This window comes from Ptychodera flava, chromosome 22 (genome assembly GCF_041260155.1).
Source record: "Ptychodera flava strain L36383 chromosome 22, AS_Pfla_20210202, whole genome shotgun sequence".
In the NCBI taxonomy this organism is placed as follows: domain Eukaryota; kingdom Metazoa; phylum Hemichordata; class Enteropneusta; family Ptychoderidae; genus Ptychodera; species Ptychodera flava.
This window is the reverse complement of record NC_091949.1, coordinates 10691161-10712708: the sequence shown is the minus strand read 5'-3', so window position 1 is coordinate 10712708 and position 21548 is coordinate 10691161. Positions and strand designations below refer to the sequence as shown.

The 21548-nt window shown below is 37.8% G+C and overlaps 1 protein-coding gene across 1 annotated transcript; it reads left to right on the top strand.

Moving 5' to 3' along the window:
- The first annotated feature begins 13240 nt into the window (after window positions 1-13240).
- On the top strand, window positions 13241-21210 carry LOC139122664 (uncharacterized). The gene is made up of 2 exons (XM_070688268.1): window positions 13241-13370; window positions 19628-21210. Exons 1-2 carry the CDS (start codon window positions 13283-13285, stop codon window positions 20374-20376), a joined length of 837 nt encoding a protein of 278 aa, XP_070544369.1. The 5' UTR covers window positions 13241-13282; the 3' UTR covers window positions 20377-21210.
- Window positions 21211-21548: the final 338 nt, after the last annotated feature.

The following is a 21548-nucleotide window of genomic DNA, read 5'->3' as shown; positions in this document are numbered from 1 at the left end:
ATTGACAGATTCACCGCGTGCGGGCGCTCCTTTGCACCGCTACCATACACAGCTAAATACCTGTATATCTGACAACCATTGGAACGCGAAAGGACGGTATCAACTGTCTTGGAATACATGTGAATACGAGGCGGTATGGTTGCGGGCTATTGTCTTAAGAGGGTCACAGGTGGGAGGGGGCCATCACAAGATTACGCCTGCATCGACACATGTATATCTGTGAATCTCTGGCAGATCATGTAGTAGCCTCAGAAACGTAAGTGAAGATAAATTTAATGATAGAGAAGAGATATGCCTTTATTTTACAGAATACTACTGGCCTGTCTCTTGTAGATGTTGCATTCTAGACCAATGAAATACTGAAATACAATGTATGTTTGTTTGAAATAACAACACACACTCTACTCGGACTAACTCTTTCCCCGGGCGAGTACATTTAAGGGATCGTTTAGTTTTTACGGCCGCGGGGGCAAAACGAGGGGGTCACTTTAATTTTGGAATCCAAAAAGGAGGTCATCTTCTTTAGAATCACTCAGAGGGGTCACCGTATTTTAAAAAATGTAACAGTTGAACATAAATTGTTTTCTCTGTCGTGATTCACTGCAAGACCACGCCTCAGCATCAGACCTGGGGCATGCCACTCGCCAAAAAATGTCCCTTGCTCAGTGCGTAAGCCAATCTGAATCACAAAACTATAGTGACAGACAGGCTTGCTTTAATGTGCATTCATGACTAATCAAACAGACAAATCATGACAGTCACTGTGAAAAAGCTAAGCCTGTCCTGTCGACCATATCATTTTTTCAGATTATGTTTTTTTCACATCGCAACTTATAAATGATTTCTTTTCAATGCAAGGGCGATAATGATATTGTGATATTATCAATCTGCAATGTGTGTTGCTTCAATTGAAAGTATATCTGCATGCTTTAACATACAAAAACTGAAGCAATATTATGGTTTATGTAAACGTAGTTCATGATTTATTTCTAGGTTTTTAGTATTCTGTTCATAGTTGATTAATATTTTCTTAAGGGTCATATTTTTTCGCCTGTGAAGGTGGCCATCATTTTTTGGTCCAGGATAAAGGGGGTCTATCTACCTTTGAAAGCCAGTGACATGAACTTGCCCACCCCCCCTCCCCCGCCGTGAAAACATAATCGGTCCCTAAGTATAATTCTCTATAAAAAAGTACATACACCGTTTTGACAGAAAAACATATTTATTAGACGTTTGAAAAACCATGAAATACGTTCTTATCCTCATCGGTCGCTTTAAGATCTTGCTAAACTTGTAATGGATGAGTAATTCATAAACGCAGGTAGTTATAGTAATGTAGGTCATAACAGGCAAATATTGTTTGCTTCCCTGTATTTAATTGTGGTTTCACCATCTCCATACATAGTTACCACAATGTCTTTGTTCTAACTTGCTCCTACCTGGCCATCATCACTACCTCTCATCGGATCGTATCTGCCTACATAAGAGACAGTGAATCTTCAGGATTGACGTCATCAGCTTATTTTCTCAAAGCCGTGTGGACATATACACTCTAAAATGAAGGTAAGCGAATCTTAATGGCGACCTAGTCTCGCAGAAAAGATAGTAATCATAAACCTCTGACACGAAAACGTCCTGCTGATGTATAAGACATTTGATAACAACTTTACAAAAGCATCCGAGGAGTAACATCACGTAACTGAGAAGGCCACTGAAGGTTGACGGATTTCGACGGCAAAACATCTAGTAGGCTTCAGAGTACATGCATGCTTAGTGTTCTCTCAGGAAATGAAAGCTAAATTTCATATTTGACAGGAAGCAACAGACATGATGCTGATTTTAAAAGTATATTGAAGAGGAAAAAATTACATTACTCCTGCTGATGAATCTATAAATTCTCACATGTAGGCCTTGGTCCAACTACAGCAGAGATGTGTGTTTTCCGCTGAAAATCCTCCAGGTGTTTACGTAAAAAGTTCGTTTGCTCTTTACGAAAACATTCAAGAATCACTTCTGTGCGCTAACTTTTGTTACCATTTTTTGAGAAAAAGATGATTTCTCTTTCCGAACGTTACTCAGCCAACGCCTTTGATTTTGACGTTACTAAATGTAGATCGCGTCGGATCTTTGAAATGATGTGTAATTTTCTTGTTTTCATTGATGTATATACCGTATTTAATTGCATTAGAGGGTAGTTCAGGCAACCGAAAACACACAAATATGTGCGTTTGACCAAGTACCGTGAAATGAAGGTCGATAGAAATTGAAGGCAACATACTAAGCAATATTGCCGGGAAAAATCGCTGATTAAAGAAAGTACGGTAATTCATATATCCTGCAGAAAGACAAGCTCTAGACTTTATGATCGACTTGTTACTTCTAAAAATATGAAATAATTTTGTTTCTTGTAATATTCCTTTGAATGATTTTCTTGATTATATTTCGAGTACAAGTATAAATGGATAGTTATACCTCATTTTCCCGTTTTCAAGAGCCAAAAGAGGGCAAAAGAAACGAAATCAATATCAATGATGTAGATAAGAAGTTCGACTGCCTTTCTTTGTGTACTGGAGAAATGGTAGGAGAGAGACGCAATCTTTTAGCATACCAATATAAATCATAACTTTTCAAGTTGTGTAGACTTGGTTATATCTGATTGAGTTGTCATATGAAAATACATAAACTTATTAAATAGTCCTGAAAATGCAGACGGCCACCATCAGCCGTCAAAGCAAGTCGTTTCTGAACTAAGTGAGCATCATGTGCCAAGATGATACATGGTATTGTAATGCAGCAAATCTTGTTTGCTTGTAATCTTTCTTTCGACGCAAATTTCAGTTATGTCAATTATACATTCGCAGTCGGGACTTTAGTGGGATCATTACTTTCACGCAAACCACAAGTGTAGTCAATGTGCAACGTTTTTGACAGAAAATGTCTGAATTCGTTTGAACCAGCACGGTTGGAAAATGAATTTCTCCAGTTATTTACACCTGTACGTGATCTAAAATCATTATCGATTATGTCCAGTATTTGTTTACTTACTTCGTCTATCTCGCTCTCAGTTAGGTCTACATGTCGGACTATTTCAGGACATTGTTTTATAGTCACTTCTGTAGAATATTGTGGCAGCTCTGAAGTAAATAAAGTATTTACAGTGAAAATTATCTACGATGGGTTTCAGCAAGACCAGGCTAGGAGTCCTTTTTCTGATAATTCAACATTTGATAAAAACAATGTTGAAATACCGTAATTCAAATCATTAATTGAAATACAGTAATTTAATAATATCCCCTTCCTGATACTGAAATTTTTAAAATATTCTGTCGAAATGGTTCAATGGTGACAATATAGATCACTTAATCATGCTTGACCTAAATTTGCCAAGCCACAATTTTAAGGCAGTGCAATGAACAGTTCATAATTTCATTTTTATAAACACTAAGATATAAAAAAAACCAATCAAACACTCTCAACATTCTTCAGCAAAGAGTTGCAAGATAGGCCAGCGTATCACCGTGAGCCACGATCTCTGTTCAGGGGCTACTTTTGCCTGTCAGACAACTTTAAGGCCGTGCAATGAACATATATCTCAACAATTCATAATTTCATTTTTATAAACACTAGGATATGAAAAGCAATCAGACACTCCCAGCATTCTTCAGCAGTGAGTTGCAAGATAGGCCAGCATATCACCGCAAGAGAATATAGGTACAGTTTGAAGCCATATGCAGTTTGTGGTCACTACGTTATTGAATGTGTGTATTTGACGACCAGGCAGCTGCAAAGCAGTAAATACATGGGTGCGGTTTGGACAGGGTCTCCCCGCCCCGATTCAGAAAATTTTGAAAATCTGGCATTAAAATAACATCCTTTGGTGATATTGACAACACTTATTACAAATCAATTTTTGTATAACCTCTCCCTGTTCGGCTATAATGTTTTGAGTAACCCTTTCCTGTTCATCATTTTTGAGTAAGCCCTATCCCATTCCCGCGATCTTCGTTGACCCTAAATCGACCTTTAAGTCTCGCCACAATGATAAGGTTATCATGTGACTTCATGGTTAAACAGATTTCACGCACAGTCACAGCTACAGGTTTGACAAGCGGATCAAGATGCGGATGGAAATGACTTCCTACAATAAACAGGGCATATTGTGCACCTTGGTGGGCCATATACCTGACAACGATATCAACGCCAAAGGTGAGTATTTATACAGAATTTTGCTGTATGCTTGTCTCCCTCCTGAAGCTTCTGTGATCCCATGCCTATACTCAAACAGCTGTACCTGCAATGGACTATGCCTGTGACCCTTGGTCCGTGGGCAGAGTTCTGTGTCCAGCTCTGTGTTATTTGCGATAGTTAGACGTACCAAGCTACAACAATGCACTAGTCTCCGCAGTGTCCTCCGTAACGCTGTCTGTGACGGAGCTTTACGGTAACATCCAGATATGCCCAGCCATGGTTGCTTGTTCGAAACACGGCCAAGGCCTTTGTATGTAAGATGATGCTCACAGCGGCCTTCGACGTATATCCTGTGTATCGAACCATAAGCGACTGTGCACCAAGCGGCCTTGCGACGAACAGCTATAGCAGGTGTTCCGTGTGTTTTTGTTGGCCCAAGGTAAAAACAGGACAGAAAAACCAACCGGGAGTCAAGCACAACACCCGTCTCCTATATAAATGTAAATGGTCAAGTGTCCCGATGAAATCATGAAATTTGCCCATATTTCGACTTTCATTCTCTGATTTCAGGGTGAAAAAAATGGTTGGCCAAATAATGTCACGGATTGTTGACTAAACTTGCTAAATATATTGAAGATACTATGATACAACATTATTGAAAATCATTAAGCATTTTTACTTTAGCCAATTCCTAATTTGCATATTTAATGAACTTTGCTAATTAGGGATATATATCTAAATTGACTGGACCAAAATTGTTGAAACTTGCTAAATATATTAAATATACTATGATACAACATTATTGAAAGTCGTTAAGCATTTTTTCTTCAGACAATTCCTAATTTGCATTTTCAATTATCTTTTTCTAATTACGGATATATACTTGGATTTACTTGATCAAAGTTGGCAAACATGCTATGTACATTGATGATTATACCAGGTGAATTCAATATTGAAAGTCATTTCACATTTTCATGTCAGCTAATTTATAATGGGCATATCTAATGAGCTTTCACTGTTTGGCATATATGGCTTGAAGGACTTGGCCAAAGGTAATTACACTTACTATATTAAGTGGTGATACAATGACAGCAGTTAAAGAAATTTAAAATTTTTATTTCAGCTAATTATATATTTGTATACTTCATGACCTTTTAGAATGAATCGGCGGTGAATAATGTTCATTATGTTGATCATAATACTTTCAATAAAGTTTTAAACATGTGGTGAAGGTTCAAATTACAAATAACTGCAATATATAATGAAACACGTGAGCATTTTCAGTTCATATCTGGTGCATTTAGGTGAACGTGTTCATGATTTCCGTGAAGGTGAGAAAAAGTATTTCAAAATTTTACGGCATAGTTATACAATTTGCTTTCCAGTTCCCTACCGCTGTTCGTCTACAATATAAGCTTCAGCAACATCGCCTCCATAAATTTTTCTCTGCAAATAAACTTGGTCTAGTCCCCTAGGACGTTCTAATGAGTAACGTCTCACAGTATCACACTGTCATAAATTCTTAAACGCAGCATGTTCGAGATTTTTTCATTAAGATTGGAAAGGGTCATTATGTATATCATTTTGGAAGAAACGCCGTAAATGGGACAGAGCATTAGGCCTAGTTTGTACGTAGCTCTTTGAGATGTCCTAAAGATCATTAAGGTATGTTGCCTGCGTGTATACCTGTCCACAACAAAACATTTGAGTCCCAGTCCTTGTGTAATCTTTGTATACCGTATAAAGATACATATAGGGTCACATAGAGGGCTTGATTTAAATAAAAATGCCAGTTATGATAACAGGAGAATTAGCATAAAATTGTTAAAAAACCAGAACAACCGGTCAGCTTATCTTGACATTTTGTTTGCTTGCACTTTAGGTAGGTATAATGTAGAAATCCAAAACTTCCGCGCTCAGAAATAAGCCAACAGATTGCTCTGAAATCTGATTTGCAGGTTCTTACTACGGCAGTTGTGTATGTACATATGTTGAAATCAGGGTGTAATAAATGTACTTCAAATTTCGGGATAGCGAATTGTAATATTAAGAAAAGTAAATTAATGAATATCTGGCAAGTTTGTCCAGGGTCTGGGCAAAAGTCTACACGTTGTGCATGCTTTAATACCTACGTACCCATAATTTGCACATGTCAATTTAAAAGCGCCTCCTGAAGCGCTTTTTAGGGCTACGTCACGATCCCCGGCGCTCCAAAGAGTTACTGTTGAACACAATTTCCATTAATTTTCAAACTGACCAAGAAGCTAAAACGTTTGAACCAGTTTGTGTCGACATCGACAAATGAAAATATGAAACTAAAACGACCCACATCTGATCAGGCAGAGTAGCCACTTATCCCCAAAATGGGGATCGTGGACCGCCACGAGAAAGTATTTAAAATTGAAAAACTAAAAAACAAATTCATGTCTAGTACATTATCAGAGCTTTACCCTAATGTTAACTTTGTCGAATCCTGTTGTGCATTGTTCTATATTACGGCCTAGACCACTGATTATGCGTTTTCTGTCATATATGATTCCCAATAAGATGTTAGTACTTCTCGAAGTCCCTTCTACTGTACTGTCCTCTACTGTAACATTATTTTTCTTCCTCAAATAGATCAAAACTTCAAGCCCACTGTACCTTGGATGATGGAATATGCATGGAGATGTGCTGTAAAACCACCGTACAATTTTCTGTCATATCGTAGTTTTGAAGATCATCTGGTTTTCAACCGTTCAAGAGTCTATCATATACTCCCAGAATTCCTTACGCGTCTTAAGCCATCAGCTACATTTCAATTCAACTTCTCTTTAGCGAAAGTTGGGAGGATGTCGTATGATGCATTTTATGTAATGCGTGATTGTGTTGATGGTACACTTCTGGCTACTAACTATCTGCAAAATGTGTGTGTAAGCAAGTTGACAAGAAGGTCAGCTCAACTACCGGATCGGTTCACTGGACGGTATGCTGCACATGGCAACAACCAGACACCACAATACATGGATAGACTTGGAGACAAACCGTCGATAATATTCAAACACAAAATTCAACCGCTAAGCAGTGATATCGACGAAAATAATCACTTTACATACACCTCTTATATCAAATATATCGAAGAGTGTGCCAACACAGCAGCTGAGAACAACGCTTATCCTTCATTTTCCAATGATCTGACAAGATACAGGATCAAGACCATCGGCATTCTGCACATGGCTGAAGCCCTTGAAGATGATGTGATAACCATAGAAACGTGGGAGGATGGGGAGAATCAATGGAAGATAAATTTTGTGATGAAGAAGAATGACAAAGAAGAGATTTGTCACTGTAGTTTTGAGTACTATGATTTTATCAAGTCACATCTCTAGATACTTGAATTTCCTTTGAAATGTGGGATGCTCTCACAATAAATCTAAGAGACTTCAAAGTTTATCTTATTCAAAATTGTTAGAATTTGCCACATAAAGACTTTTGATTTGTCACTGTCCTGCGGAATCGAACTACAATAAATACCAGTATACCTGACAACCATTTGAACGCGAAAGGATGGTATCAACCCAACCGTCTCGGAATACATATGAATACGAGGCGCTATTGTCTTAAGAGGGGCACAGGTGGGAGGGGGCCATCACAAGATTACGGCTGCCGTGACACATGTACATCTGTGAATCTCTGGCAGATCAGTAGCCACAGAAACGTAAGTGAAGGTAAATGCAATGACAGAGAAGAGATTTGCCTTTATTATACAGAATACTACTGGCCTGTCACTTGAAGATGTCGCATTCTAGACCAATGAAAAACTGAAATACAATGTATGTTTGTTTGAAATAACAGCACACACTCTACCCGGACTTACTCTTTCCCCGGGCGAGTACAATTTAAGGGACTGTTTTGGTTTACGGCCGCGGGGGCAAAACAAGGGGTCACTTTAATTTGGGAATCCAAAAAAGGAGGTCATCTTTTTTAGAATCACTTAGAGGGGTCACCGTATTTTCAAAAATGTAACAGTTGAATATACATGGTTTTCTCTGCCGTGATTCACAGCAAGACCACGCCTCAGCATCAGAACTGGCGCATGCCACTCACCAAAAATTGTCCCTTGCTAAGTACAGTGCGTAAGTCAATCTGAATCATTAAACTGTAGTGACAGACAGGCTTGCTTAAATGTGCTTCAGGTTCATGTCATGACGATTCAAACAGACAAACAGTCACTGTGAAAAAGCTAAGCCTGTCCTGTTGACCATTTCATTTTTTCAGATTGTATTTTTTTTCACATCGCAACTTAATAAATGATTTCTTTTCAATGCAAGGGCGATAATGATATTATGACATTGTCGATCTGCAATGTGTGTTGCTTCAACAGAAAGTATATCTGCATGCTTTTATAACATACAAACACTGAAGCAGTATTATGGTTAATATGTAAAGGTAGTTCATGATTTATTTCTAGGTTTTTAGTATTCTGTTCATAGTTGATTAATATTTTCTTGAGGGTCATATTTTTTCGCCTGTGAAAGAGGTCACCATTTTTTGGTCCTGGATGAAGGGGGTCTATCTACTTTTGAAAGCCAATGACATGAACTAGCCCCCCCCCCCCTCCCACCGTGAAAACTAACCGGTCCCTAAGCATAACTCTCTATAAAAAGCACATACACCGTTTTGGCAGAAAAACATATTTATAAGACGTATGAAAAAGCAAGAAACACGTTCTTGTCCTCATCGGTCGCTCGAAGATCACACTAAACTTGTAATGGAGGAATAATTCATAAATCCTGACACGAAAACGTCCTGCTGATGTATAAGACATTTGATAACAACTTTACAAAAGCATCCGTGGAGTAACATCACGTAACTGAAAAGGCCACTCAAGGTTGACGGATTTTGACGGCAAAACATCTAGTAGGCTTCGGAGTACATGCTTAGTGTTCTCTCAGTGAAATGAAAGCTAAATTTCATATTTTACAGGACGCAACAGACATGATGCTGATTTTAAAAGTACATTGAAGAGGAATACATTGATCCTACTGATGTATCTATAAATTCTTACATTTAGGCCTTAGTCCAACTACAGCAGAGATGTGTGTTTTCCGCTGAAAATCTTCTAGGTGTTTACGTAGAAAGTTCGTTTGCTCTTTACGAAAACATTCCAGAATCACTTCTGTGCGCTAATTTTTGTTACCATTTTTTGAGAAAAAGATGATTTCTCTTTCCGAACGTTACTCAGCCAATGCCTTTTGATTTTGACGTTACTAAATTTAGATCGCGTCGGATCATTAAAATGATGTGTAATTTTATCGTTTTCATCTAATGTATATACCGTATTTAATTAGTCCCCAAGGACACCGTCCGGGGGGGACTTATAGGTTTGGTCATGTCCGTGCGTGCGTCCGTGCGTGCGTCCGTCCGTCCGTTCACGCAGATATCTCAAAGACACCTGGAGCGATTTCGTTCAAACTTAGTACAAGGATAGTACCCTACCTCATACAGATGCACGTCGATTTGTTTCACTATGCGATCAAATTTGGCCGTGTTAGAGGACTTTTTAGTTTTCACCTCCATAGACTCCCATGTATAAGGCAGTCCATAGACTCCCATGTATAAGGCAGTCCATAGACTCCCATGTATAAGGCAGTCCACAGACTCCCATGTATAAGGCCAAGAAAAATAAAAATTTAGTTTCTCATCGTGTTCATATTGCAAAAAGGATGCAGTGACACAGTTTTTAGTCCCAACAGATATAGTCCAGGCGGCTTATAGATTGGGTCATGTCCGTCTGTGAGTCCATCCGTGAGTCCATCCGTTCACACAGATATCTCAGACACTTTGTCACGTGACCTTGATGACCTTTGACCTCAAATATACATATTTGCCCATGACTCAGTAACCACAAGTGCTAAACCCTTCATATATGGTATGATGGGACACCCTATGACGCCACATATTGTACCCCATAAATTATGCATATATTTACTTTGAGCGAGCCAATAGAGCTAGAGGTCTGATTTTTGGTATATATGGATAACTTAGCAATACAATTTTTTGACAAAATGTCACGTGACCCTGGTGACCTTTGACCTCAAATATACATATTTGTCCATAACTCAGTAACCACAAGTGTTACAGCCTTTATATTTGGTATGATTGGACACCTTATGACGCCACAAAGAGTTCCTCATTAATTATGCGCATATCTAATTTTGAGCGAGCCAATAGAGCTAGACGTCTGATTTTGGTATATAGGGATAACTTAGCAATACAATTTTGTAGATTGGGTCATGTCCGTCCGTGAGTCCATCCGTGAGTCCATCCGTTCACACAGATATCTCAGACACTTTGTCACGTGACCTTGATGACCTTTGACCTCAAATATACATATTTGCCCATGACTCAGTAACCACAAGTGCTAAACCTTTCATATATGGTATGATGGGACACCCTATGACGCCTCATATTGTACCTCATTAATTATGCACATATTTAATATTGAGCGAGCCGATAGAGCTAAAGGTCTGATTTTTGGTATATATGGATAACTTAGCAAAACAATTTTTTTGACAAAATGTCACGTGACCTCAATGACCTTTGACCTCAGATATACATATTTGTGCATTACTCAGTAACCACAAGTGCTACACCCTTCATATTTGGTATGATTGGACACCTTATGACGCCACATATTGTACCTCATTAATTATGCGCATATCTAATTTTGAGCGAGCCAATAGAGCTAGAGGTCTGATTGTTGGTATGTAGGGATAACTTAGATATACATTTTTTTTGACAAAATGTCACGTGACCTCAATGACATTTGACCTCAAATATATATATTTGTGCAACATCGGTAACCACAAGTGCTACACCCTTCATATTTGGTATGATTTGACACCTTATGATGCCACATATTGTACCTCATTATGCGCATATCTAATTCTGAGCGAGCCAATAGAGCTAGAGGTCTGATTTTTGGTATATAGGGATAACTTAGCAATACAATTTTTTTGGACAAAATGTCACGTGACCTTGATGACCTTTGACCTCAAATATACATATTTGTCCATAACTCAGTAACCACAAGTGCTACACCCTTCATATATGGTATGATGGGACACTTATGACGCCACATATTGTACCTCATTAATTATTCTTATATCTAATTTTGAGCGAGCCAATAGAGCTAGACGTCTGATTTTTGGTATACAGGGATAACTTATCAATACAAATTTTTTGACAAATGTCACGTGATCTCGGTGACCTTCGACCTCAAATATACATATTTGTCCATAACTCAGGAACCACAAGTGCTACACCCTTCATATTTGGTATGATAGGACACCTTATGACGCCACATATTGTACCTCATTAATTATGTGCATATCTAACTTTGAGCGAGCCAATAGAACTAGATGTCTGATTTTTGGTATATAGGGATAGACTATAGGATAGAAATGTGTTTACATAATGTCATGTGACCTCGATGACCTTTTACCTAAAATACACGATTATGTCAATAAATAAGTAACCACAAGTGCTATGTCCTTTATATTTAGTAGGATGGGAGACCTTATGACAACACATGCTTTACCTCATTAATTATGCACATATATAATTGTGGGCAAGCCAATAGAGCTAGAGGTCTGAATTTTGGCATATATGGATTAATTAGCAACACAATTTTTTTTTTCAAAATGTCACGTGACTTTGATGATCTATGACCTTGATTATGCGTATATATGGATAACTCAGTAACCACAAGTTCTTTACGCTTCAATTTTGATAGGATAATAGGCCTTAAGCTGTCACATCTTGTACCTCATTTATTATGCGCATATGTTTTTCTTGGCTGGCCAATACAGCTAGAAGTCTGATCTTTTTTCCCGATTTAGAACCATAAGTTAGACATGCTCCATGTTTTTCAAATTGGGAACAATGACATAGACCTATGTGCCCATAGATCTGAACATATACAATCCAGTGATACTTCTTAATGACCACATTTCCCTGCCCCATCAAGACTATGTCATTGGGATCATTACTTTCACGCAAAACCACAAGTGAAGTCAATGTGCAACGTTTTTGACGAAAAATATCCTGAATTCGTTTGAACCAGCACGGTTGGAAAATGAATATCTCCATTTATTTACACCTGTACGTGATCTAGAATCATTATTGATTATGTCCAGTATTTGTTTACTTACATCGTCTATCTCGCTCTCATTTAGGTCTACATGCCGGACTATTTCAGGACATTGTTTTATAGTCACTTCTGTAGAATATTGTGGCAGCTCTGAAGTAAATAAAGTATTTACAGTGAAAATTATCTACGATGGGTTTTAGCAAGACCAGGCTAGGAGTCCCCTTTCTGATAATTCAACATTTGATAAAAACAATGTTGAAATACCGTAATTCAAATAATTAATTAAAATAGAGTAATTTAATAATATCCCCTTCCTGATACTGAAACTTTTAAAATATTCTGTCGAAATGGTTCAATGGTGACAATCTAGATCACTAAATCATGCTTGACCTACATTTGCCAAGCCACAACTTTAAGGCCATGCAATGAAATATATCTTAACAGTTCATAATTGCATTTTTATAAACACTAAGATATGAAAAAACAATCAAACACTCCCAACATTCTTCAGCAGTGAGTTGCAAGATAGGCCAGCGTATCACCGCAAGAGATTATAGGTACAGTTTGAAGCCATACGCAGTTTGTGGTCACTACATTATTGAATGTGTGTATTTGACGACCAGGCAGCTGCAAAGCAGTAAATACATGGGTGCGATTTGGACAGGGTCTCCCCGCCCGATTCAGAAAATTTTGAAAATCTGGCACTATAATAACATCCTTTGGTGATACTGACTATATCACAAATCAATTTTTGTATAACCTCTCCCTGTTCGGCTATGATGTTCTGAGTAACCCTTTCCAGTTCATCATTTTTGAGTAAGCCCTATCCCATTCCCGCGATCTTCGTTGACCCTAAATCGACCTTTAAGTCTCGCCACAATGATCAAGGTTATCATGTGACTTCATGGTTAAACAGAAGCCACGCACAGCCACAGCTACAGGTTTGACAAGCGGATCAAGATGCGGATGGAAATGACTTCCTACAATAAACAGGGCATATTGTGCACCCTGGTGGGCCATATACCTGATACCTATATCAACGCCAAAGGTGAGTATTTATACAGAAGTTTGCTGTATGCTTGTCTCCCTCCTCAAGCTTCTGTGATCCCAGGCCTATACTCAAACAGCTGTACCTGCAATGGACTATGCCTGTGACCCTTGGTCCGTGGGCAGAGTTCTGTGTCCAGCTCTGTGTTATTTGCGATAGTTAGACGTACCAATTAAGCTATAACAACGCACTGGTCTCCGCAGTGTCCTCCGTAACGCTGTCTGTGACGGAGCTTTACGGTAACATATGATATGCCGGCCATGGTTGCTCGTTCGATATACGGCCAAGGCCTTTGTATGTATGATGATGCTCACAGCGGCCTTCGACGTATATCCTGTGTATCGAACCATAAACGACTGTACACCAAGCGGCCTTGCGACGAACAGCTATAGCAGGGGTTCCGTGTGTTTTTGTTGGCCCAAGGTAAAAACAGGACAGAAAAACCAACCGGGAGTCAAGCACAGCACCCGTCTCCTAATTGGGCACTCACCTATCCGAGCGCCCTTGACCGCTTCATAATCGTTGCAGAAATCAGGGTGTAATTGTAATTTGTAACTTGCATGTCGGTCAGTAAGAGTTAGGCGCGTCACGAACGCTGATGCAGCAAAAGTTTTGATTTTTGGGACAAAGGTTATATAGAGTACCTTCAGCAGACTGCTTCCAGATACTTACTTTTATTCCTGGATGTTCCTTTTACACATTGTTATGTTACGTCACAATACTTTCATCAATTCATAATTGTCAACAGTATTTTCAGTATAGTGTTTGTTGCCGTGGAAATCAAATTCTGTGTGACCACCAATTTAAGGAAGGGTCAACAAGTTAAAAGTCGTTCTAATGTACCAAAAGAATCTGTTTTAGTCTTACAGAATGGATGCATTGAAATCTATCAATCTTAATACTTTGTCAAACATTGCGGCAAATTGCCACATTACGATGACAATCACAATCACTCATATAATCATTGAAAATACCGTTAGATATCGTTGTTGAGAGATCGTATAGATATATTGCCAGCTCTTCAATGCACTCGAATTTCAAAGCATCATGCAAAAATGTTTCATATTCATTTCGTAACGTATATGATGTATGCTTCTTTGTCTTGGTTTCTTGCTTTGAGTAAGTATGATCTGAGTTTTGTTCTGGCTTTGTGTACACGCAATATGAAGTGCTCTGCAAGCCAAGAAGACGACTGTTTCCTACTGAGCCCGTTGATTTACAGTATCCCTTCTCAGGGACTGGACATTAATTACAGGGGGATGGGCCGGTGTTTTTTGGGGGTGGGTCGCCATTTTTCGCGCAAGCATTTATGAAGGGTCATAAAATTTTGTGCAATTCTATGGGGGAGGGTCACCTTTTTTCATGCATCAAAGCCGAAATTGCATAAGCACGTATTGAAGAATATGGAATACTGAAAAAAGTAAAAATACCTCCTGGCACTTTCATTTTCTGCCATTTCTATTTTCAGCGTGCCCTTCGGGCGCAAATTTCAGGTATAATAAACAATGTATTGATGATCCAAGCAGCTACATTGATTTAAGTTGTCATGATTTGTACTTATTCAACTCCTGTATTGTGCATAACTGTCCCCTAATGACTCTTCCAATAACAATTTGGGAGATCACTTATTTGACATCATTCTCCCATTGACAATACATTGGGTATAAGTTGGTGTCAAACGTTCATGTCGGTGTATGTACATTTTTTTATTTTTTTTAGGACATTGACAGAATACAAACTATTCAGAATAGTGCATAGTGTCATCAATAACAACTGGAAGCTTCAGGTCGAACAACTTTTGAATAACAATTTAGGATCAGATAACTTCTAAGTTATTTGTAGTTTCCTCATAGCCTACAAAGTATAGTGAATCAACATTTTGGTGAAATTCCAAAATCAAATTTCTTGCACAACCATTGACTTGAAACCATTCTAGCCTTATCATTAACATTAATACTAATAATTAGGTGTACATAAATGCACAGGTTTACCTAGTTTTGTATTGGAAAAAAATTATTCATAGTTTCATTATAGACTGCCATGTATAGTGAATTGACATTTCAGTGAAATTCCAAAATCAAATTTCTTGCCCAACCGTTGACCTGAAACCACTCTAGTCTAATCATGAAAATTAATACCAATAATCAAGTGTACATAAATGCACAGATTTACCTAGTTTTGTATTGGAAAAAAATTATTCATAGTTTCATCATAGACCGCCATGTATAGTGAATCGACATTTCAGTGATATGCCAAAAACAAATTTCTTGCACACCCATTCACTTGAAACCACTCTAGTCTAATCATGAACATTAATACCAATAATCAAGTGTACATAAATACACAGATTTACCTAGTTTTGTATTGGAAAAAAATTATTCATAGTTTCATCATAGACTACAATGTATAGTAGATAAACATTTTATGCGAAATTCCAAAAACAAAGTTATTGTACACAGATGCACACATTACCACCCTCTTCTAGTAAAGCACAATTATGTCAATTATTCAGGGTCTATATATGCACAGATAGTGCATATTTTTAATTCTGAAAAAAATTTTGTACAGTTTTGTCACCACCCTCTTCTAATCAAGCACAATTATGTCAATTATTCTCGGTCCATATATGCACAAATAGTGCATATTTTTAATTCTGAAAAAAAAAATTTACAGTTTTGTCATAGACTCCCATGTATAGTGGATCAACATTTTGAGCGGAATTCCAACCTCAAATATCTTATTCACATGTGCACTTGTAAACAATGCATGCTAATCAAGTATATCTATATCAGTTATTAAACATGTATAGATGAACAGATATTGCTAGTTTTATACTGGAAAATACACGTTCGTAGTTTTCTTATAGTCGACTACCATGCATAGTGAATCAACATTATCGATGAAATCTAAAAATTTACATTTTTTGTACAGGCATGCACTTTTTACCTGCCACTTCAAGCAAAGTACATTTACATGAATTATCACACAAATACGATTTGATATTTTTTTGACAACGCGTTATATCGGTCACATTCTGCCTTCCTTTCGTAGGAGGGCGACTTAAAAAGTATAGCAAGTAAGAAGGGGGTCTTAAACACATTGCGAGTTTGTTTGGAGGTATTGAGTAGCAGGGGAGGGTCACTTATTTTCATGCACGGATAAGGGGGAGGGTCACTAATTTTCGTGCATGAACTTTTGAAGGGTCACTATTTTTGACGCAGCGGTGTTTCGAAAAACACTGGCCCACCCCATCCCCCTGTAATTTATGTCCAGTCCCTAAATTGAGCAAGTAAATGCTATAGTTTTTTGATGATGAATTTATGTGGAAAACTTCCTCGAACATGAATCGTTTTAACTTAATATCAAATTAATAGAATCTCACACCCCCGAGGACCTGGGATCAGATTTCTCACACGATTGTGAAGTTCAGGTCCTTGGTGTGTGAGATTCTTTTTCTCACATGACCACAAAATGCGTAAAATTCACATTGGACACGTACAACATTATCCAAAATCGTGAAAACTCTGTCGTCTGCCACTGTACTCTGACCTGCTTACTTTGTAGTTCCTGTCCGTGTGTTACTCGTCCTGCCATTGGATAACATTTTGCGCGTGGAACGAAACAGACTTAGAGCTCGTGTAATATTTACTGCAGAGTGTGGGACGATTTCTGAGAGTGTGGGATCGATTTTTTCCATACCGTCGATCCCGCACTCCCAACGGCCAGGAATGTGAGAAATACAGTTTCCCACTATTCGCTCGCTCTCAGGGCAAATTATTATCAAAATTTGTGTTCTTCAGCCATGCATTTATGTAAGTTTTTTTTCTTTCGAAGTCAGTTTGTTCTTCTATGTATCAGTAAGTCATTTTTGGGAATTTGGTATTTCACCCAATTCGTAATTCCTACTTACATTTATTGGTTACAAATAAGGTTGGCCGATAAAGATACCGCGCTGAACGTGTCATTCTTAATTCAGAAATAGAATGCTAACAGAGCAAATTCATGATCAAAATTTGGTCCAATGTTAATGTAAATGGTCAAGTGTCCCTATGAAATCATGAAATTTGCCCATATTTCGACTTTCATTCTCTTATTTCAGGGTGAAAAAATGGTTGGCCGAATAATGTCACGGATTGTTGACTAACCTTGCTAAATATATTGAAGATACTATGATACAACATTATTGAAAATCATTAAGCATTTTTACTTCAGCCAATTCCTAATTTGCATATTTAATGATCTTTGCTAATCAGGGATATATCTGGATTGACTGGACCAAAGTTGTTGAAATGCTAAATATTTTAAACATACTATGATACAACATTATTGAAAGTCGTTAAGCATTTTTTCTTCAGACAATTCCTAATTTGCATTTTCAATTATCTTTTTCTAATTACGGATATATACTGGGATTTACTTGATCAAAGTTGGAAAACATGCTATGTACATCGATGATTATACCAGGTGAATTCACTATTGAAAATCATTTCACATTTTCATGTCAGCTAATTTATAATTTGCATATCTAATGAGCTTTTACTGTTTGGCATATATGGCTTGAAGGACTTGGCCAAAGGTAATTACACTTGCTATATTAAGTGGTGATACAAGGACAGCGGTTAAAGAAATTTAAAATTTTTATTTCAGCTAATTCCATATTTGTATACTTCATGACCTTTTAGAATGAATCGGCGGTGAATAATGTTCATTATGTTGATCGTAATACTTCCAATAAAGTTTTAAACATGTAGTGAAGGTTCAAATTACAAATAACTGCAATATATAATGAAACACGTGAGCATTTTCAGTTCATATCTGGTGCATGTAGGTGAACGTGTTCATGATTTCCGTGCAGGTGAGAAAAAGTATTTCAAAATTTTACGGCATAGTTACAAAATTTGCTTTCCAGTTCCCTACCGCTGTTCTTCTACAATATAAGCTTCAGCAACATTGCCTCCACAAATTTTTCTCTGCAAATAAACTTGGTCTAGTCCCCTAGGACGTTCTAATGAGTAACGTCTCACAGTATCACACTGTCATAAATTCTTAAACGCAGCATGTTCGAGATTTTTTCATTAAGATTGGAAAGGGTCATTATGTATATCATTTTGGAAGAAACGCCGTAAATGGGACAGAGCATTAGGCCTAGTTTGTATGTAGCTCTTTGAGATGTCATAAAGATCATTAAGGTCTATCGCCTGCGTGTATACCTGTCCACAACAAAACATTTGAGTCCCAGTCCTTGTGTAATCTTTGTATACCGTATAAAGATACATATAGGGTCACATAGAGGGCTTGATTTAAATAAAAATGCCAGTTATGATAACAGGAGAATTAGCATAAAATTGTTAAAAAACCAGAACAACCGGTCAGCTTATCTTGACATTTTGTTTGCTGGCACTTTAGGTAGGTATAATGTAGATTTATTCATTTTTGTTTTGATATTTGTAAATTTCTAGATTTAGGCGGAACTTTTCCCCTTTCTCTCCAGATTTGACCAAAACTTCCGCGCTCAGAAATAAGCCGACAGATTGCTCTGAAATCTGATTTGCAGGTTCTTACTACGGCAGTTGTGTATGTACATATGTTGAAATCAGGGTGTAATAAATGTACTTCAAACTTCGGGATAGCGAATTGTAATATTAAGAAAAGTAAATTAATGAATATCTGGCAAGTTTGTCCAGGGTCTGGGCAAAAGTCTACACGCTGTGCATGCTTTAATACCTGCGTACCCATAATTTGCACATGTCAATTTAAAAGCGCCTCCTGAAGCGCTTAGGGCTACGTCACGATCCCCGGCGCTCCAAAGAGTTACTGACTGTAGAACACAATTTCCATTAATTTTCAAACTGACCAAGAAGTTAAAACGTTTGAACCAGTTTGTGTCGACATCGACAAATGAAAATATGAAACTAAAACGACCCACATCTGATCAGGCAGAGTAGCCACTTGTCCGCAAAATGGGGATCGTGGACCGCCACGAGAAAGTATTTAAAATTGAAAAACTAAAAAACAAATTCATGTCTAGTACATTATCAGAGCTTTACCCTAATGTTAACTTTGTCGAATCCTGTTGTGCATTGTTCTATATTACGGCCCAGACCACTGATTATGCATTTTCTGTCATATATGATTCCCAATAAGATGTTAGTACTTCTCGAAGTCCCTTCTACTGTACTGTCCTCTACTGTACATATGAGAATTTTAAGATAAGAGTGCGGTAACCGTCACTAACATTATTTTTCTTCCTCAAATAGATCAAAACTTCAAGCCCACTGTACCTTGGATGATGGCATATGCATGGAGATGTGCTGTAAGACCGCCGTACAACTATCTGTCCTATCGTAGTTTTGAAGATCATCTGGTTTTCAACCGTTCAAGAGTCTATCATATACTCCCAGAATTCCATAAGCGTCTTAAGCCATCAGCTACATTTCAATTCAACCTTGCTTTAGCGAAAGTTGGGAGGACGTCGTATGATAGATTCAATGTAATGCGTGATTGTGCTGACGATACACTCCTTGCTACTAACTATGTGCAAAATGTGTGTGTAAGCAAGTTGACAAGAAGGTCAGCTCAACTACCGGATTGGTTCACTGGACGGTATGCTGCACATGGCAACAACCAGACACCACAGTACATGGATAGACTTGGAGACAAACCGTCGATAATATTCCAACACAAAATTCAACCGCTAAGCAGTGATATCGACGAAAATAATCACTTTACATACACCTCTTATATCAAATATATCGAAGAGTGTGCCAACACAGCAGCTAAGAACAACGCCTATCCTTCATTTACCAATGATCTGACAAGATACAGGATCAAGACCATCGGCATTCTGCACATGGCTGAAGCTCTTGAAGATGATGTGATAACCATAGAAACGTGGGAGGATGGGGAGAATCAATGGAAGATAAATTTTGTGATGAAGAAGAATGACAAAGAAGAGATTTGTCACTGTAGTTTTGAGTACTATGATTTTATCAAGTCATATCTCTAGATACTTGAATTTCCTTTGAAATGTGGGATGCTCTCACAATAAATCTATGAGACTTCAAAGTTTATCTTATTCAAAATTGTTAGGATTTTTCCACATAAAGACTTTTGATTTGTCACTGTCCTGCGGAATCGAACTACAATAAATACCAGTATACCTGACAACCATTTGAACGCGAAAGGATGGTATCAACCCGGTTGATACCATCCTTTCGCGTTCAAATATCAACCGTCTCGGAATACATATGAATACGAGGCGGTATGGTTACGGGCTATTGTCTTAAGGTAAAGGGCGACGAATTCGGACGCGCACACGCTTTAAAACATTTCTGCGCAGATTTAACTCCAGCCTGCCGCAAATAGGTTATTTTGTAGCGCATGTATTTAACATCACCTGTCATTGTTGAAATTGCGCTTTTACCTAATTTTTTTGACCCAGTCTCTTAGAAATACATCTGACCTTTAACCTTGTCATATTTTGACCCCCTAGGAAGCTGGTTTCTATTCAATATGAGCACAAAATTAACATTTCTCTCCCATTTACATGGCGCATATGCCCATTCACATGGAGATATTGTAAAAAGTAGCGTGGTGACACCCTTTTATTAAAAGTGTAAACTAAATGGTATTATGTCAGGATTTTATTCGCCAAGTTTGGTCAAAATGACACCATTCAAAGCGACAGGAAGAAAGTTCGAAAATTATGTAGTGATATAATTTCGATATCGTCATTTTGTAATCGATACCTATGTTAAAATTACTTTACAAACATCATGAAAACTATACATTCGATAGATATGGATCTTAATTCTTGGTATTTAATAAAAATTAACTCATTTGCTAAGCGTTTTATAATTGCTTTCTATAGTTTAAGTGAATTATATCATTTTTATTTTATTTCTAACGACGCCATTTTAACGTCAGTTTCCAAGAAAACGAGCGTGGTGACCCCCATTTTTTATTTCATTTTTGCACTTGCACAACTTCCAAGAATATTTGTGCAAAGTTTCAAGAAAATGACACCACAACCTAATTTTGACGTAATTCGTAGTACTTCACCTTAAGAGGGGCACAGGTGGGAGGGGGCCATCACAAGATTACGCCTGTCGTGTACATCTGTGAATCTCAGGCAGATCAGTAGCCACAGAAACGTAAGTGAAGGTAAATGCCATGATA

What these genes read in the sequence shown, in the direction of transcription:
- LOC139122664 (XM_070688268.1), top strand. Translation starts at nt 13,283, where the DNA reads ATGCGGATGGAAATGACTTCCTACAATAAACAGGGCATATTGTGCACC. An exon ending in TACCTATATCAACGCCAAAG is followed by an intron (nt 13,371 to 19,627) that starts GTGAGTATTTAT and finishes TTCCTCAAATAG; the next exon opens with ATCAAAACTTCAAGCCCACT.